We start from the raw sequence: 17,313 nt of genomic DNA on the forward strand, positions 1-17,313 counted from the left end.
TCATCTTCAGGGAAAGTGTACTAGGTTCTGGGATACTAAGTTTCCATGAGGCCAGCTACTCCCAGAGTTCTAGGGACTATAATAAATTGTGTGTTATAGTTATTTGCAGAAAGGGATAAAGAAGATGTGATCAAACAGTACAATGAAAGTTTAAATTTTAAAAATTTGTTACAGTAAATGACACATCTCTGTGATTCCTCCTCAAAACACTCCTCCTCGCCTTGAACACACTTATCCCATCATTCTTGCCACTTTCTGAAGCAGTTCTGGAAGTCCTCTTTCGTGAGTGTCTTTAGTTGTGCTGTCGTGGCTGTTTTGATGTCCTGGATCATTTTGACTTTGGGGAAGAGCCAAAGAAGTCGTGCCAGATCTGGTGAATAAGGTGGATGAGGACGCACCATAATGTTTTTATTTGACAGAAATTGCTGTATGCCAGAAGTGATGTGTGACATGGAGTGTTGTCATGATGGAGGATGATTTACATCACACTTTAAAACACACATTCTCTCAACCATAGCTCACACCCGACTGACTGCACTGAACAAACTGAAACTTGTCACACACTGTTACTAAGGTTGGACGCGCTGCTTCCCATATTGAAGATCCCTGCCTGGCCCTCAGCAGCAGCATTCATGTTTTTTGTGATCACAATGGAAAGGCTCCATCTTATTATTCAAGTACAGCCACATCCTCCACTCCATCCTGAATATGCACTGTACTGAGGGGAGGAAGAAGGCCTTCTCCACCTGCACTGCCCACCTTACTGCAGTCACTTTATTTTATGGGACAGTTTTCTTTCTTTATGTGATGCCCAAATTGAGCTACTCAGCTGATCAGGTCAAAGTGTCATCTGTGATCTACACAGTGGTGATCCCCATGTTAAACCCCCTCATCTACAGTCTAAGGAACAAGGAGGTGAAAGAGACCATGAGAAAACTAATGGCTAGAACACATTGGTTTTCCTGAATTAAATCAGATATAAATCTATAAATAAGAAACCAAAGATTTGGGGGGACATTTGTGCTGGCTATTTTAATGATATCTGTCATTAGCTTTATCACTTTTATAGTGAAGAGCGCCTATAAACATAAAAATCCAATGTTTACTTTCATATGTAAAGTTAAATGTATCATTAACATGGATATCTGCTTGATACAAGTTAAATATGGATTTTTCAAGGTAAGAGTACCTTCAGAAAATAGTTTCTATTTAAAACCCCATCTACCAATTATGAGTCTGATTTAAACAGAGAAATATTTCAACCAAAGATCAAATTTAATTGTGTTCCATCTTATAAAATAACATTTGGGAAAGAAACTTGTTCCTGATGTGTAATAGATGGTAATATTGACAAGTCAGACAGTTCAGGTCACTTCCTGTAAAGGTGCTGCCCTGGTCAATCAGTATTTAAACTTTTGGAAACATTGATGTTATGTCTCAGAAAAGCTTTTATTTATTTTCACTTTATTTAAGCCATGATTCCTTTATTTGTCCATTAAGAGATCCAACCCAGAAAACACAGAAGAAACTCTATATAATAAATGTCAGCTGACTCTTCTCACAGTGTAAGTGTTACCAGATGAGCACTAGAGTGGGATTTTGGAAGCTGACATTTCTTTGAAGTGGGAGACTGGGACATGGGGACTTCCTTTCCTTTCAACAATAGTTGATAGATAGAAGGCCTGAAATTATGGCTCAGGCAAAGGATATATCTGCCACCCACTTTGTAATGTCGCTCAAGGTGTCCACTGTCACTGCTTCTTCCACTGCCCTTTTTGAAGATGCTTATGATCCAGTCTGGTTATGGCAATTGCCTCTAAATTGATTCCCTGCCTCCTATACTCCTTTCACAGCAATTTATGATTAATATTTTAGCTAATCTATTTTATTAGCATATTAATAATGTCAGACAAAGTCTGAGACAGTTTGGAGGGACCGCTTTACAATCTGACCTCTTATTTCTGGGTTCTTCACCGAGCAGATCAAGGAAACCTCCTCCTTTTCTGCCTGGAAGCCACTTTGTGGAGTTTCTCTGGTCCTGTTTCCCCATTCATGCCTCTTTCCTTGCATCAATTATGGGCCTATAAGCCCACCAGTGCAATAATTCTGGGGCTAACGTGAGCACAGATGTGGCCCTTGGCAAAGAAAGGGCACTCAAAGGCAGGACTTCAATCTTGGAAATGGCTGTCTTAAAGTCGTGGTGGGAGCTCTGCACGCTAGTGGTTTTCATTGACTGCGCCTGGCACTCTTCATCTTTCCCTTTATACTTGGCTTTTCACCTTCTTCCCATCCCCCATGATCCCCTAGGGTGACCTCATCTTCTCCCAGTTCAGCTGCCACCTGTGTGGTGACAGTATCTCTGTCTCTAAATGCAGCCTTCCTTGGAGGACAAATGAGCTTCTTTGCTGGCCTTTTCCCCCAAGACTCTCAAACTCAGTGTTCCCTGACTGAATATATCATATTTCTCCCCAAACTATTGCTTCTCCTCTTTTCCTTTTTCAGTAAGCGACAACTCTTTGTGATACTTAGTACTCCAATATGGTTGGGGCAACCCTTACTGCACACCCATCAAAATGGTCTGCTCCCTCCATCCCTTTTCTTCTCTTGGATGGAAGACGTGTCACATGTTGACTTCTTCCTTATCTAAATCTCTTCTGTCTAGGGGCTTAAAGACTTCCCCAATTCATTGTGACTGAGTCCATGCAGAGATTTTTCCTTCTTATTTTCCCCTCTAAGGGATTCAAATCATTCAGTCACCTTGATGTAGGGGGTGTGGTATAGCTTTGTTACAGTCCTTATTGGAGAAGATACACATTGACACTTGTTTCCCTTCTCAAGTTCTAAATCAACTGAGCAAATGCAAAAAGTAGGTATATGAGAGAGCAAAATATTACCCAACAAATGAAAGAACTGATACTAGAGAATATTTTTTTTAAATTAAAGTTTATTGGGGTGACAACGGTTAATAAAGTTACATAGATTTCAGGTGTACAATTCTGTATTACATCATCTACATATCACATTGTATGTTCACCATCTAGAGTCAGTTCTCCTTCCATGACCATATATTTGATCCCCTTTACCTTCATCTACCATCCCCCTACCCCTTACCCTCTGGGAACCACTAAATGATTGTCTGTGTCTATGAGTTTTGTTTCTTCATTTGTTTGTCTTGTCCTTTTGTGTGTTTTAGTTTTATAGAGCACATATCAGTGAAATCATATGGTTCTCTAGTTTTTCTGTCTGACTTATTTCGCTTAGCATTGTAATCTCAAGATCCATCCATGTCACAAATGGCACTATTTCATCTTATGGCAGAATGGTATTCCATTATGTATATACCACAACTTCTTTATCCAATCATCTATCGAAGGACACTTTGTTGTTTCCATGTCTTAGCCACTGTGAATAAAGCTGCAGTGAACATTGGAGCACCTGTGGACACATGTTTCCTGTTCTAAATCCCAGAACTTGACACTCTTTCTTTCTCTGTCACTATCAGTACTGGAAACACTCAGGTCTCCCTAATGAGACTAGGCCTTTACCCATCAATTTACAGCACAGCCAAGAACAGCCAAGAGCACTGAGGGCAGGCTTATTCCCAAGAGAAAGGGGGAAGAAGACGGATTGGGTTGCTGTTAGGGGCTGAATTGTGTCCCTCATAAATCTGTATGTTGAAGACTTAACTGCCAGTACCTTGGAATACAGCCTTACCTGGGAATGAGTTGTAGATGTAATTGGGTAAGATGAAGTTATGTTGGAGTTGGATGGGCCTCTAATCTAGTATGACTAGTGTACTTATTTTTTAAAATAGGGGTGGGGGGGAATTTGGACACAGACAACAGGGTGAACATCATGTTGAAATAAAGACAGGTAGATAGAGTTTATATTTCTACAAGCCAAGGAATTCCAGAGATGGCCAGGAAACCACAATCTATGTGAGAGGCATGGAACAGATCCCACAGCCTTCAGAAGGTACCAGCCCACTGACATTTTGATTTTGGACTTCTAGCCTCCAGAACTGTGAGACAATAAATTTCTGTTGTTTAAGCCACTCAGTTTGTGGTACTTTGTTATGGCTGCCCTCATTAACTCATGTAATTGCATATCTAGTTTTCTTCTCCAAATCTACTGTTAATTTACTTCTTCTAAGGGAGGAGGGAGTGAAGGGTTAGAAAGATTTGGGGTGTGCTTTGCTAGTAGCTGAATGGTAAAAAGCATTTTCCCCAAACAGTGTGTCAAAAAATAAGGATCAAGCACACCCCTGTGGGAACAATCAAAAACTCCTTTTGTAAGATATTCTTTGGGGCAGGGGAGGTTCCGTTAATAATAAGGGTTGTAGACTGCCACTTAGAAGGCAGGGTTTGAACTGGGAGAAATTTTACAAGATCCTGAACTGTTGTGTTGTTAAAAGATTCTTGGTATAAATAAATTTCGGGAAAATTTTCTTCTTCTGAAGTGGATTGGGACTTACGAAGTCATTGGCATTTCTCAGATTGTGTAAAACACCTGTAGCAGAGTATTGGAGAATATTGAAAGCAAATGGGCAAGGGGTAACTTCTTGAGGGGTGAGGAAATCATTGTATATTGTGACTGGGGTGGTTATACAAGTATATACATGTCAAAAGTCATCAACCTGTATATTTAAATTGTTTATATAAATTATACTTCAGTAAAGTTGCTGTTTTAGAAGATTCTATAAGAGGGTACTGTTCTTTCCCATTTTAATCTGAGGCTACAGGCAGTGGTGACAATATCCTCAACTGCCTACCCATGTAGGACACTTATTTCTTGATTATTTCTCAAAGCTGTTCCCTCACCTATTGTACTTCCTCTAGTTTCCCATATATTTATTCTTTTAGGTGTTCTTCATTCCTTTTTTTAACACTGCGTATGCCAGCATTGACTTTTCTTCTGCTTGAAACAACTCTGTCCTTTCTTTTTTTAATGCAGATCTGCTGGTGATGAATTTTAACAGTTTGGGTGTTTTGTGGGTTTTTTGTCTTTGTTGCACATACATTCATTTTTGAGAGATATTTCTATTTTGGGAAGAATGCTAAGTTACCAGTTAAAACATCTTTGAGAACTTTTAAGATGTAGTTATTTTCTTGCTTCCATCGTATCTTTCAAAAATTCAGCTATTAAGTCTTTTACTTTTTTCTTTTTGAAAGAAGTATATCTTTTACTTCCCCTTTTTAATATTTTGTTTTGTTCTTGGCATCCTGTAGTCTTTTTATGATTTCCTAAGTATGATTGTTCTTATACTTAATCATGTTTAGAATTTGCAATGTTTCTTGAATTTGTAGCTCATAGTCTTTTTGTCATCAGGTGTGAAAATTATGGAATGTTTCTTCAGAAATTTCTTCTACATCTCTTTTTTGGACTTCAGTTATGTACTTTAGATTTTTTTGCAATTTCCTGTATAGCTCTCACATGCTTTTTGTATTTTTGATCACTTATTTCTCCATCCTGGAATATGTTGTTTTCCATTGACCCATCTTTCAGTTTACTAATCCTCTTTTGCTGTGTCCAATACTATTAACCCATCTGCTGCATTTCTATTTTTCATTTCTAGATTTAAACTGGATTATTTTAATTTCTCTTTTTGTATTCAGTTCTCTGGTATGATCTTTCATTTTATTCCTTTTTTTCTTAGAATATTTTTAATATTTTGAAGCACCTGGTTTTTATTCATTTGTCCTGTTTATTGGCATATCTTGTCATTTTTTATTGAATGATGGTCAGTATGGATTAAAAGTTGTAGAGACTCTAATTGTCTTTTTCCAAAATGTATTCAGTTTTATTCCAGCAGTAAGATAGGTCACCGGATTGATCCCTTTGAGGAAATGAAAATATAGTTCCCAAAGTGTTATTCACATAAAAAAGCAACTGATGTCTCCATGTACCACGTAACTCCTAAACTTGCATCCTAATAGAATGGTGGTGGTATTTCCAGTGTAGGTTGTGTGTTGTGCTCTGTTGGAGGTGATCTATTCCTGGTTTGACCTTATTTCTAGAATGTAGCAATTACTCCTAAGGTGTAATTGCCTCAGGACTCTCAAATAAAAGCACAGGGTATTATGGGTCCCCTTTACCTTAAATGGCCTATCAATCAAACGCTATCAACCAGCACTGCAAAATACCAAAATCGCTGCTGAGATCTTCAGCCTCCCACAGGCTGATTTCCACTTAGCGTTTTGCTGTCTCACCAGCCCATGTGCAACTTGGGAGTTGTCCGATTCCTTAATGAGAAATGAGGGAATTTCGGGCTCACTTCTCTATAGTATTTTCCTCTCCGGGATCTTGGCCTCATAAGTCTTAGCTGCCTGGCATCTTTGACCTCGATCTTCTGTGTACTCACGTGCCACACTGCCAAAAGCCCCAGGCTGTAGTTTTTTGCTCAGTCAGTATTTCTCATGATGTCATCTGGCAAATGCATTGATTTGTGAAGCTCAAGGAAGGTTTTCTGGGGAAATAACATTTAAATGGAAACATAATGGAAAATAGAAGTAAAGTGGTGACTGAGAGTTGGAAACGCAGTTGCAGAAACTTTGGTGGGAGGGTGAAAATAATAATAATGTGGGAGGGTGAACTAATTATCCGTAGCTCAAAGTGCAGTGTCTGGTACAGAGCAAGCATTCAACAAATACCTGTTGGTTAAGCATTAACTCTAATTCAGTGAATATTTATTTAGTGTCTCCTTTATTTCTAGCACTACAGGTAGACTATTAACTGAGGAAACAAAGTTGAATATGTCATATGCTTTTCTCTCGAGATGTTCACAATGATCAAAGGAGTGCTTCTTTAAAAAATGGTTTCCATTCAAGTGGTATGAATAAAGTGCTAGTTGCTATGCTTTTTAAATCTTTAGAAATGTTTAAATGTTTTTTAAACAGAAACTGTATATGTTTAAGGCATACAACATGTTTTAACATATAAATAGTGAAATGATTAAAACAGTGAAGCTAATTAACATACCCATTTCTTCTCATAGTTACCTCTTTTTGCATGATGAGAGCAACTGAAATTTGTTTTCTTAGCAAATTTCCAATATAAAGTGCTGTATTATTAACTACAGTTATTATGCAGTACATTAGATCTCTAGAACTTATTCTTCCTACATAATGACAACTTTGTACCCTTTGACCAACATCTCCCCATTTCCCTCCCCAACCCTGGTAACTATCGTTCTACTCACTGCTTCTATGAATTTGACTTTCTTAGATTCCACAGATAAGTGAGATCGTGCAGTATTTTCTTTCTGTCTGGCTTATTTCACTTAATGTAATGTCTCCAGGTATGTCCATGTTGTTGCAAATGGCAAGATTTCCATCTTTTTTATGGATGAATAGTATTTCATTGTGTATATATACCACATCTATTGACATGATCATATGGTTTTTATCTTTCATTCTGTTAACGTAGTGTAGCCCATTGATTGATTTACATATTTTTGCATATTTATATTTACATGCTTTACATATGTTAAACGAACCTTGCATCCCAGGGATCAATCCCATTTGATCAAAATTGGGACTTAAAATAATTAATGAAATGAAAAAGCTTAAGATAATTATATGAGGAGGTAGAGTTTCACACTAAGCAGGAGACATTAGTGAAAATGGCATGGTGAAGTTTGTGAAATGGCTGGTTGGAGAACCTCTAGCCAAATTTTAATTCAATGTTGAATAAAGAATGGGACCTGGAGTAGTAATGTGGGCGGCTCAGACACCACCTGTAATCAATGAAGCTATGATAAGAAGCCCAGTTATAGGCCCTTAGGCAGCTCTCCTCTCCTGCATTCCCTCCAGCACAGCTCGGCTTCCTCTCTTTGGGATCCTTTTTATTTGCTGGGCTTTTTCCTAACATGTTTAACTTTAATTCTGGGGTCTTCTCTCTATTCCACGCATCAACTTGTAACAAAGTACATTGTCTCCCTCTTCATCTTGACTAAACCTGGTTGTCCAAGAATAGCACATCTACTTCTCGGCTCTATTGAAGAGAATTTGCCCACTCCCCTATTCTGAGACACCAGCACAGAATCTTGACATTCTCCTGGCTCCTTACCATATTTCTAAATCATTTATTTGCAATCTTTGAAGTAGGAATATTTTTCTGTGAGTCCCCAAATGATGTAAATTATGTTGGATCTGCGGACAGTTTCTGGGTGTGGGTCAGGATCGTGTCTCGTGAAGCTGAAGAATGAACACATGGACCAGGGAGAGGCAAAAAGTTATAAAGGAAGATAGTTTATTAGAGGAAGAGGTTGCAGCCCCTGAGCGGGAGGGGGTCCCGAATGGGGGTGCCCACCGGCTAAGGCAAAAGGCTTTTACTTTTGTACTTTCCCCTGCCTGTTTGGGGAAAGGGACTGGAGTCTTCTAATAGAATTCATCTATTAGGTTTGTCCTGTTTGCTCATCCTGAAGGGATTAACGAACCAACCCATTCCTATCTATCAGATCTGCTCCTTTGTCCAACCAGAAGGGATTTGAGATTATTAACCTCAAGGTAGATTCTCATGTCTCTGTCCTGGAGAGAAGGAGACATTCCAGGACCTGGAGTTTCAGGATATGGCTGTGTGGGGACAGAGCCAGGAGAGCAGTTTCCAGGCTCTCGGCCTCACGTGGAGGGGTGCTGTCTCGGGTAGTGGACGGCCGTCGGCTGTGGCTAGTCAGCCGTCAGCTGTGGCTGGTTAGCCAGTTGGCCACTGATATATAACTTCTGCGGCTGTGGTGGAAAGTCGAGGGGGAGTCGAGGAGAGTCAGTTGGTTGGCAGAAAAGCGGACAGCAGGTCGCATACCGTGTGAATCCAGCCTCCAGTGAGACTATAGTGGTACGACTCCCCTACCTATGGCTCCGTGGGTGTTCCTTTTTGGCCTCACCATGTCGTGCATTCTTATGTGGGGAGTGGGAGCAGAGACCCCGCAGGCCGCCCCGCATGACAGGCTGCTTTTTTATTTATTCCACCAGGGACCCCCCCACCCCTACCCCATCTACCTAGCAACATGCTAACTAACCTGTCTCATCTTCATGACAAAATAATTTACTAACTGACCCCAATATTATCCAGCTATGAAACAATATACTATTGTAATGTCGACGAAAAAACATCCAGCCTAAGAAAAAGCTTTTAAGAGTTTATTTAAGCCAAACTGACAACAATTGCTGGGTGGCAAAATCTCAACAGATTGAGAAAATGCTCCACAAAATGGCAGTTTGCAGATTATTTTATACATAGAATCAAAGGAGGAGGGTTACATGAAATCCACTGGTGGTAGATTAAGGGGGTGGGAGAAAGCAAAGCGAGGAAATCTCGGGGATTAGATAAAAGTAAATTGGAGAGACAGGTATTTCTGTTAACACAGGTGAGTACAGGATAGTTAATAGTTTGCTTTTTACCACACATAGAGATGATAACCAGGGGACAAAAATAATAATGAGGAATTCTGTAGTTTACTGCTCTGGTCTGGAAAAGGGAATTACTGACATTCCAAGGATGTTATCTTAGGTGTAAAAAGACAATAGACAGACTCACTTAAGGTAAATATTGACCTTGTCAAGGAAGCTTCAGGCTGAAGATTCTACCTTCGTTAAGAATTTTTGTGTTCACGCCATCCTATGTGGTTATTTTCAGTTTCCTGAGCTTGTCAGGTTTAACATGTGGCCCATTTTCCGTCCACAGTTATCAGAGCGCTTACTGACAACCCAATTCTTTCTTCTCACGTATTGAAGACTTTACCACCGGCCTCTTGATCCTTTTCCCATCTCAGTCCCTCAGTTCTGCCACAGCATTGATAACTTCTCATGTGGATGTACCATTAGACAGTGTTACCTCAAGATGCATAGACCTCCTTCTAGCATTTTGTATTTTCCACAATCCACACGAGAACCTTACTACATGACCTCAATTACATTCAGTTACTGTGTTTCCCTGAAAATAAGACCTAGCCAGACCATCAGCTCTAATGTGTCTTTTGGAGCAAAAATTAATATAAGACCCGGTATTACAGTATAGTATAGTACAGTATATAAGACCCGGTCTTATTTTAATATAAGACTGGGTATAATATGATCTGATATAATATAATATAATATAATATAATATAATATAATATAATATAATATAATATAATACTGGATCTTATATTAAAATAAGACCAGGTCTTGTATTAGTTTTTGCTCCAAAAGACGCATTAGAGCTGATGGTCCAGCTAGGTCTTATTTTCAGGGAAACATGGTGTGCTCCTATATAGCACCTTCCACCACTATGGTTTTCATAAATTACAAGCTATTTGTCTTTATTTATGCTCTAACTCAAATAGCATTTGAAATATTTGTTTTTTGAAGACTTGAAGTTAATTGTGAAACCATCTAGCTTACTCCTTTGTTGTGGAATGGGAAGATTAGCTCTTTGGCAGACTTTTCTATATTCCTAGAATTTGGTAAATTAAAAATGCCCATTTCTTCTGTGGTAACTTTCATCAGTTTGTTTTTCCAGATATTCATTCCCATCTAGTTTCCAATTTTTTTTAACAGAGTTGAAAGGATATTTTCTCAAAATTCTTTGGAATTTCTCTGTATTGTGGTTTTTCAATTCATTTCAACTCTAAACTTGTGTGTTTGTACTTTCTCCTTTTTTGATTAATTAGTGATCCTTCTTTTTCCCTCTCCTTCCCTCTCTCTCACTGTCTCTCCCTCTTTCATTCTTTCTTATTTTCCTTTTTTAGTATAATTTTCTACCTCCTCCAAAGGCAACCAAAATTATGATAATGTAGTGTTCCAAAGTATTTTTGATGTTTGCTACATACACATATGCATGTGTGTATGCTTATATGTGTGTGAATATGTATATATACATATATGTGTAATAACGTTTTTTAGTATTTTACAACATTTTAAAACTGCATCTGGTTTTATAGTAGGAAATGAGTGAGACCAGGGCATATCAAGCAATTGTAACATGCTTTAATTGCTTTGTATATAAAGTACTGATTTTTATTGGAAATACTGCAGTTTCTCCACTTTTATTTATCAGTGCTCTTTAAAATTTTTTAAGACGTGCTCAGGGCTCTTTTACTTACCATGTGAGGGAAAAACCTACGTACATTCCCTAGTACTCTCCGTAGGGCTATTTGCATTTCTTTGTTTCTTAGACTGTAAACTACGGGATTAAGCAAAGGTGTCAGCACTGTATATGTCAGAGCCATCAGCATATCTTCCTGGGATGAATCCCTGTCCTTGGGCCGCAAATAGACAAAGCCAGCAAATCCATAGTGTATACACACTACGCTGAGGTGAGAGGAGCAAGTGGAGAAGGCCTTATACCTGCCCTTCGCAGAGGGCATCTTCACAACTATGGACACAATGAAGACATAGGAAATCATAATTAAAACAAAGCTGCCCACTAACACAAAGGCACTGAATGCAAGGAGAACCATTTTCTGGAAAAAGGTGTAATCACAGGCAAGGGAGACCACAGGTGTGATGTCGCAAAAAAAATGCTGGATAGTGCTGGCATCACAAAAAGACAAGTTGAATACTATGAGGACAATGCACAGCGACACTACAATCCCAGTGACGGAAGAGGCCATCATGAGCTGAAAGCATATATTTCGGGTCATCAAGAGGGAGTAGTGCAGTGGCTTGTGAATGGCAGTGTACCGGTCATAGGACATGGCAGCCATGATGAAGCAGTTGTTGGCTCCCAAGCTAAAGAAGAAAAACATCTGTGTGGCACACTCAGGAAGAGAAATGGTCTTGCTGTCTGACAGCAAGTCCTCTAGCATTCTGGGGATAATTACCAGAGTTGTACAGGTTTCTGAAAAGGACAGGCCACAGAGAAAATAGTACATGGCGGTGTGAAGGTTGTGATTGAGCTTGATGGCCACCATTATGGACACATTTGCAGCTAGGATAGTCACATGGGAGAAGAAAATCACTACAAAGAGGAAACGCTGCAGGTCTGGGAAACTGGAAAAACCCAGCAGAAGGAATGCACTCACTGTAGTATGATTGCCCATCATCCAGTAGGCTCAGCAACTTTCTCCCACAGGTGCGGATGTTCTTGAGGTGAAGACTCCGATAAAATTATAAAACATATCGATGTCATCTGGACTTTCATCGAGAGCCCCTGGACAAGAGCAAGAGAGCCTGAGAAATGGGAGTTAAATGCCTGAGAAATGGGAGTTAAATGCCTGAGAAATGGGAGTTAAATGCACCTGGCTGAATTCAAGGTCAGGACCCAGAGTGATGAGAAAGATTCCAATAGGAGACTCTGTGTATTTGTCATAGAATACGCCTAAATATATTCTGGAGCCCCCTCATTTATCACCCTTTTCTTTTCTCTGCAGTCAGACTTGGCATGAAAGAGGGAAATATGAAAAAAAAAAATGCTTATTTTTTCACCTACAAGGATATGAGAAATAACAGGTGTAAAATGTTTACATGTGATCTAATTATAACCTGGCACACAGAAGTGCCTAATGTCGATTGACTCAATGCTAATTTAAGGAGAAGTAGGAGAATTTTTTCGAATGGCTTCCAAAAATTCTTACAAAGTAATGCTATCTTCAGAAAGCAGTGGCTGCTTGGCTAACAAGTTAGGCCACTGAGTAGACCTAAGAAATAAATGTACAGTTGTGAAATCTGTGCCGGTTTCCTATCCATGACAATAAGCTAAGCCTGGAGGTGTCCAATAACTGTCTCGCATTCAGGCAGATCTTGAAGGAAAAACCGTCATGGAGAGACCATTTCTGTCCTGGGTGACTCACCTGCATTCATGATGTCCTGATCATCTTGAGCGTTCAGGAAAATTTCCAGGGTATTTTCTAACTGGTATGCTTTGCAGCACAACTCTTGTAAGAACTCAAGGTCCTCTGGTTACTTTCATCAGTTCTTAAAACATCCACTCTGTGTGTGAGATGACAACATGAAAGTAACATAAAAACTTTCTATATAATATGTGGCTAAGTTTCAGGCACTATTGTCAGGGAAGGAAAGGGAAACACTGAGAAGACAGGGGTGTGGGGTTGACAATTGAGAAAGAATGGTAGAGACACACTGGAAATTATGCCATAGGATTCACAAATCTAGAAGAAAATATACCTGTAGCTGAAAAGTTTGTGTGTTCTTTATGTACTGAACTACTGGGCAAACAAGGAGGCATGTCAATTAAGCAGTACTTACTTAACGTCTGAAATGTGCTGGTCAATATGTTGTGTGTTTGATAGAATTTTCTCACTAAATTTCTTCCAACAATTCTACATAGTAGGTGTTTCAATCCTGATCTTACAAAAAATTGAAACTAAAGTACACGTTTCTTAATTAACTATCCACATCCAATGCATTAATCCCACAATTGTTTATTTAATGACTGTGATGTGTTAGTCAGTTCTGTGCATGGGAAATACAACATGGGATAGGACACATATAACCTCTCCTATCTCAGATACAGAAAAATGCCATGAAGAGAATTAAAGGACAGTGATACGAGAGTGAGGGACTAGGTGGCTGCTTGGGACTGGAGAGGCAGGAAAGCCCTTTCGGTGGAGCTTACGCTTACTTTGTGATTGAAATGTAGTTAGCAGCTCACCATTTAAAGATTTAAGGGGGAAAAATGACAGACACAAGAAACAGCTAGTACAAAGATCTCATGGTGGGAATGAGCTTGACATATTCAAAGAATATGAAGACAGCCAGTGTATCCAGAACACCTCTCTCATGTGTTTTCGTAAACACCTTATGAGGTAAATAGTAGTATTATGCACACGTTTGAGATAAGGAAACTGTGGCTTAGAAAGTTACCTTAATTTGTTAAGGTGATAAAGTTTGTTAAAGAAAGAGCTGGTGTTTATACCCAGGCATAGTGACTCTGGAGAAAACCCTCTTAACTAGTCAAGTGTCCCTGCAAATGCCAGTGCCTAACATGGCATTCAAGGTCTACCTATCCACCCCCTTCTCCTGCCACCAATTTCCTCTGTATGGGCAGCATTTCCACAGTCCCCAAGCATGACATGTCCTTTTGTGGCTGTCCTACTCTGCACGCATTGTTTCTTATAATGCTCTTTCTGCCCTGTTGTGCTCCTGTAACTACAATCTTTGTTTCAAACCCAATTCAAATGGCACCTGCCTAGAAAACCATCCCCAGTCATTCTGATTGAGTTAGTAAATTCTGGGTTCACATTTGATTGCATTATGATGACACTTTTGACATGTCTGACTTCTTTACTAGTCAGAGCAGAGGGCTATTTTACTGTTTTGTCCACATACTTGCAGTATAACCTGGTAAATATAAGGATTTGTGTCTTGAGAGTTCAATGAATAAATGGGATGCATCTTCCGCAGGTCCCAGGAAGCCTCACTTGGTTTTTTCTTAGGTGCACTGACTAATTCTTCCTAATTATATTGTTTTCTCTCTGTAGCATTACTTAATTTGGACATATGCTAAAGGTTGTTGGGTGTCTCCTTCAGTGCATTTCAATACCCATTGGGACATAGCCACATCACTTAGCAATGTGATAACTACATATCTACATTTAATACATACTTGTTTAATGAGTAAAGTATACTCCCCTCCCTAAAAACACCCTGTAAACCATAGGAGTAGTTTCCTTGGAACAAAGCGAAACAGACTATTATTTTCTGGTCTAAACTATATACTTCATTTTCTGTAGCATCAAATAATACACGATCGCTATAACTGCTCCTATAATAAGGAGCGTATTGGGGTCACCAGGGGAGCCTTCTTGAGAATTATATATCATTCCTGACATCCATTTCTGGCATATCTGTCCAAGAAGAGAAAAGAAAAACTTCAGGAGAAATTGTTATGTCATGTCTAGGTTTTGAAACTCTTAACTGTGATTCTATTACTTCCTTTTCCCATGTGTAGTGATAATAAATCCTACCTTCCTCATAATACTCAAGGGAATTAGTGATTGAAAACATGTCAAAATGACATCATTCCCATGACTTCCAGTCACTCTCTGAGGGACAGTTTGAGGGAGATGTTTTCAGGCCCAGCATTTTGTGATCAATTCACCCATCTTGGGATGTGTTACTCTGTGAGACTGAAAGAGACATCATTGACTTCTTTCCCTGAAAAACGTGTTTTCCAGTTATTTGTGCCCCACCTTTGCAGAGAGATCTAGTGGACTTAGTATGTCTGATTTCTCTGATATATCAGTGAGACCTACAGGAACTTGAGGCTACTTGATATTAAGCCACCTGCAGACTCTGTGCCATCACCACACCCTGAACACTGGACAAAGCAAACCAAGCTACCTCCCAAGAGATACATCAAAACCATGACCAGCCTGGGGCCCCTCAGGGCCCCCATGTTACTCATCATTCCCGAGCAGACTGAACTGGAGAATTTTTCTGCTGGCTACTCTTAATTTTTGCTCATGGGGCAATCAATGTTCAAAGGTGGAGAAATGGGGGATACTTATCACCAAGTGTTTGGAAAAGTGCATTCAACTTTCTTCCAACCCAATCCGAATAGAAGTCAGCTTTTCTACAATTTTCAGAAAAGATACAGTGGTCCCCCCTTATCCATGGGGGATGTGTTCCAACACCTCCAATGGGTGCCTGAAACTGCAGATGATACTAAACCTTATATATACGATGTTTTTCCTTATATATAAGAGTTAAGGAAGCACTTTATGGCTTCTCTGTTGACATATTTAAATTGCCAGCATCACTGCTTTGCTCTTTGGGGCCTTTATTAAGTAATGTGTGGGTTACTTGAACACAAACACTGTGATATTGTGACAATCTGATAACCAAGACAGCTACCAAGTGACTAACTGGGGTGGGCGGGTTGCACGTATACACCATGGATACACTGGGCAAAGGGATGATTCACATCCTGGACCAGACAGAAATGGATGGTTCGAGATTTCATCACGCTACTCAGAATGGCACACAATTTTAAACTCATGAATTGTTTATTTCTGGAATTTTTCATTTAATATTTTCAGACCATGATTGACCAGAGGGTAGGAAAATAAAGGAGTATGTTTTATTGAGTTATAGGTATGAATTCTGATAGAAAATTTAACAAAATTTATGTAAAGTTAGAGGTTCACGAGGCTCTTTTTTTTTTCTGGTTGTAAATAGTTTCTAACCTTCGTGTGTGTATGAAAACTTAGTTCTTTTGATGAGGCTATATTAGATCCACCAAAGGAATGCTTGTTTTATAAATCACAGCTGCATAATTTTGAAACCAAATGGTTATAGTGAGTGATCAAAAGAAAAAGAGGGGGGCACACAAAGAATCAAGTTGCCATTGGTTTACAGTGAAATTTACAATTAAATAATGAGTGAAATATGAGAATTGCAGAAGGATTTTATACTTGTTTTCCTTTAATCTTTCCTGCTTAAATCTTTGAGACAATGAAATCACCTAATTTGTCTTGAGGTTAGACCTGGAATTACACTGGAGTCTATTTTGTAATGGAATAGGGGATTGAGCAGAATTAGAGTGGCCTGTGTTCAAATCCAAGGTCTGCTTCTGTTCCATACAAATTGCATGCATTAATTTAATCTCCCTGATAACTACTTTTCTCTGTGTAACATGACCCTAAATATGCTTCATTGCAGGGTTACAGTGCTGTGCATATAGATCAATCAGATCATAAGTGCCTAATACCTGCTAGTTCTATTCCCATTTGCTAAAACATCACATGGTTTGTAGCCAACTTTTCCTACAGGTGCTCAGCAGTACTAACCTGCTCACAAGTTGCCCATGACGCTGTATGAGCTCTTCTGCTTAGTCAGCTGTGTGTAGTTGATCCGCCTCGGCACACTTCGCTTTGGTCTGGAGTTTGCAGTTCTGTTCTCAGCTTGCATCTTTCTAACCTTCTTCATTGCTGTTTTCTGTGTGCTAATTATGTCAGGACTAGGAAAACAATAGCATTTATCTCCTGTCCAACTGTACCTTGGTATTTTCAATACCTCTTAACTGTCGATTAATACCCACAGCTACTTAGTTATTAGTAGACACAGCACAATATTCATGGTAAATAGAATTATAAAATAAAATTCCCACCTTATGCCAAAGAGGAGTCACTTCCAATCTCTTAAAAAGAAGAAAACATTAAGCTGTATGAGGAACTCATTGCTCATGCATAGTATTCTACAGTTATTTCTGTAATATTATTTAGGGATAAGACATTTCGCCTTTGAATCCCTGTGATTTATTTGCCCTATGCCTGAAATTACAAAGTTTCTTATAACAATAAGGTAGAGTCTTCTCTATTCCTTATGGCTGGAGCTGTTTCATGTATATTCCAATGAGAATTCTGTGGTCACC

The 17,313-nt window shown here is 39.1% G+C and overlaps 1 protein-coding gene across 1 annotated transcript; it reads right to left on the reverse strand.

The window, feature by feature from the left end:
• Nucleotides 1–11,050: 11,050 nt before the first annotated feature.
• LOC109445429 (olfactory receptor 10T2) lies at nt 11,051–12,019 on the reverse strand. Its single transcript, XM_019727825.2, has one exon. It carries the CDS (start codon nt 12,017–12,019, stop codon nt 11,051–11,053), a length of 969 nt encoding a protein of 322 aa, XP_019583384.2.
• Between the last annotated feature and the right edge of the window lie 5,294 nt (nt 12,020–17,313).

This window comes from Rhinolophus sinicus, linkage group LG06 (genome assembly GCF_036562045.2).
Source record: "Rhinolophus sinicus isolate RSC01 linkage group LG06, ASM3656204v1, whole genome shotgun sequence".
Taxonomy (NCBI): Eukaryota; Metazoa; Chordata; class Mammalia; order Chiroptera; family Rhinolophidae; genus Rhinolophus; species Rhinolophus sinicus.

Coding starts and splice junctions, on each gene's coding strand:
- LOC109445429 (XM_019727825.2), bottom strand. CDS start 12,019: ATGGGCAATCATACTACAGTGAGTGCATTCCTTCTGCTGGGTTTTTCC.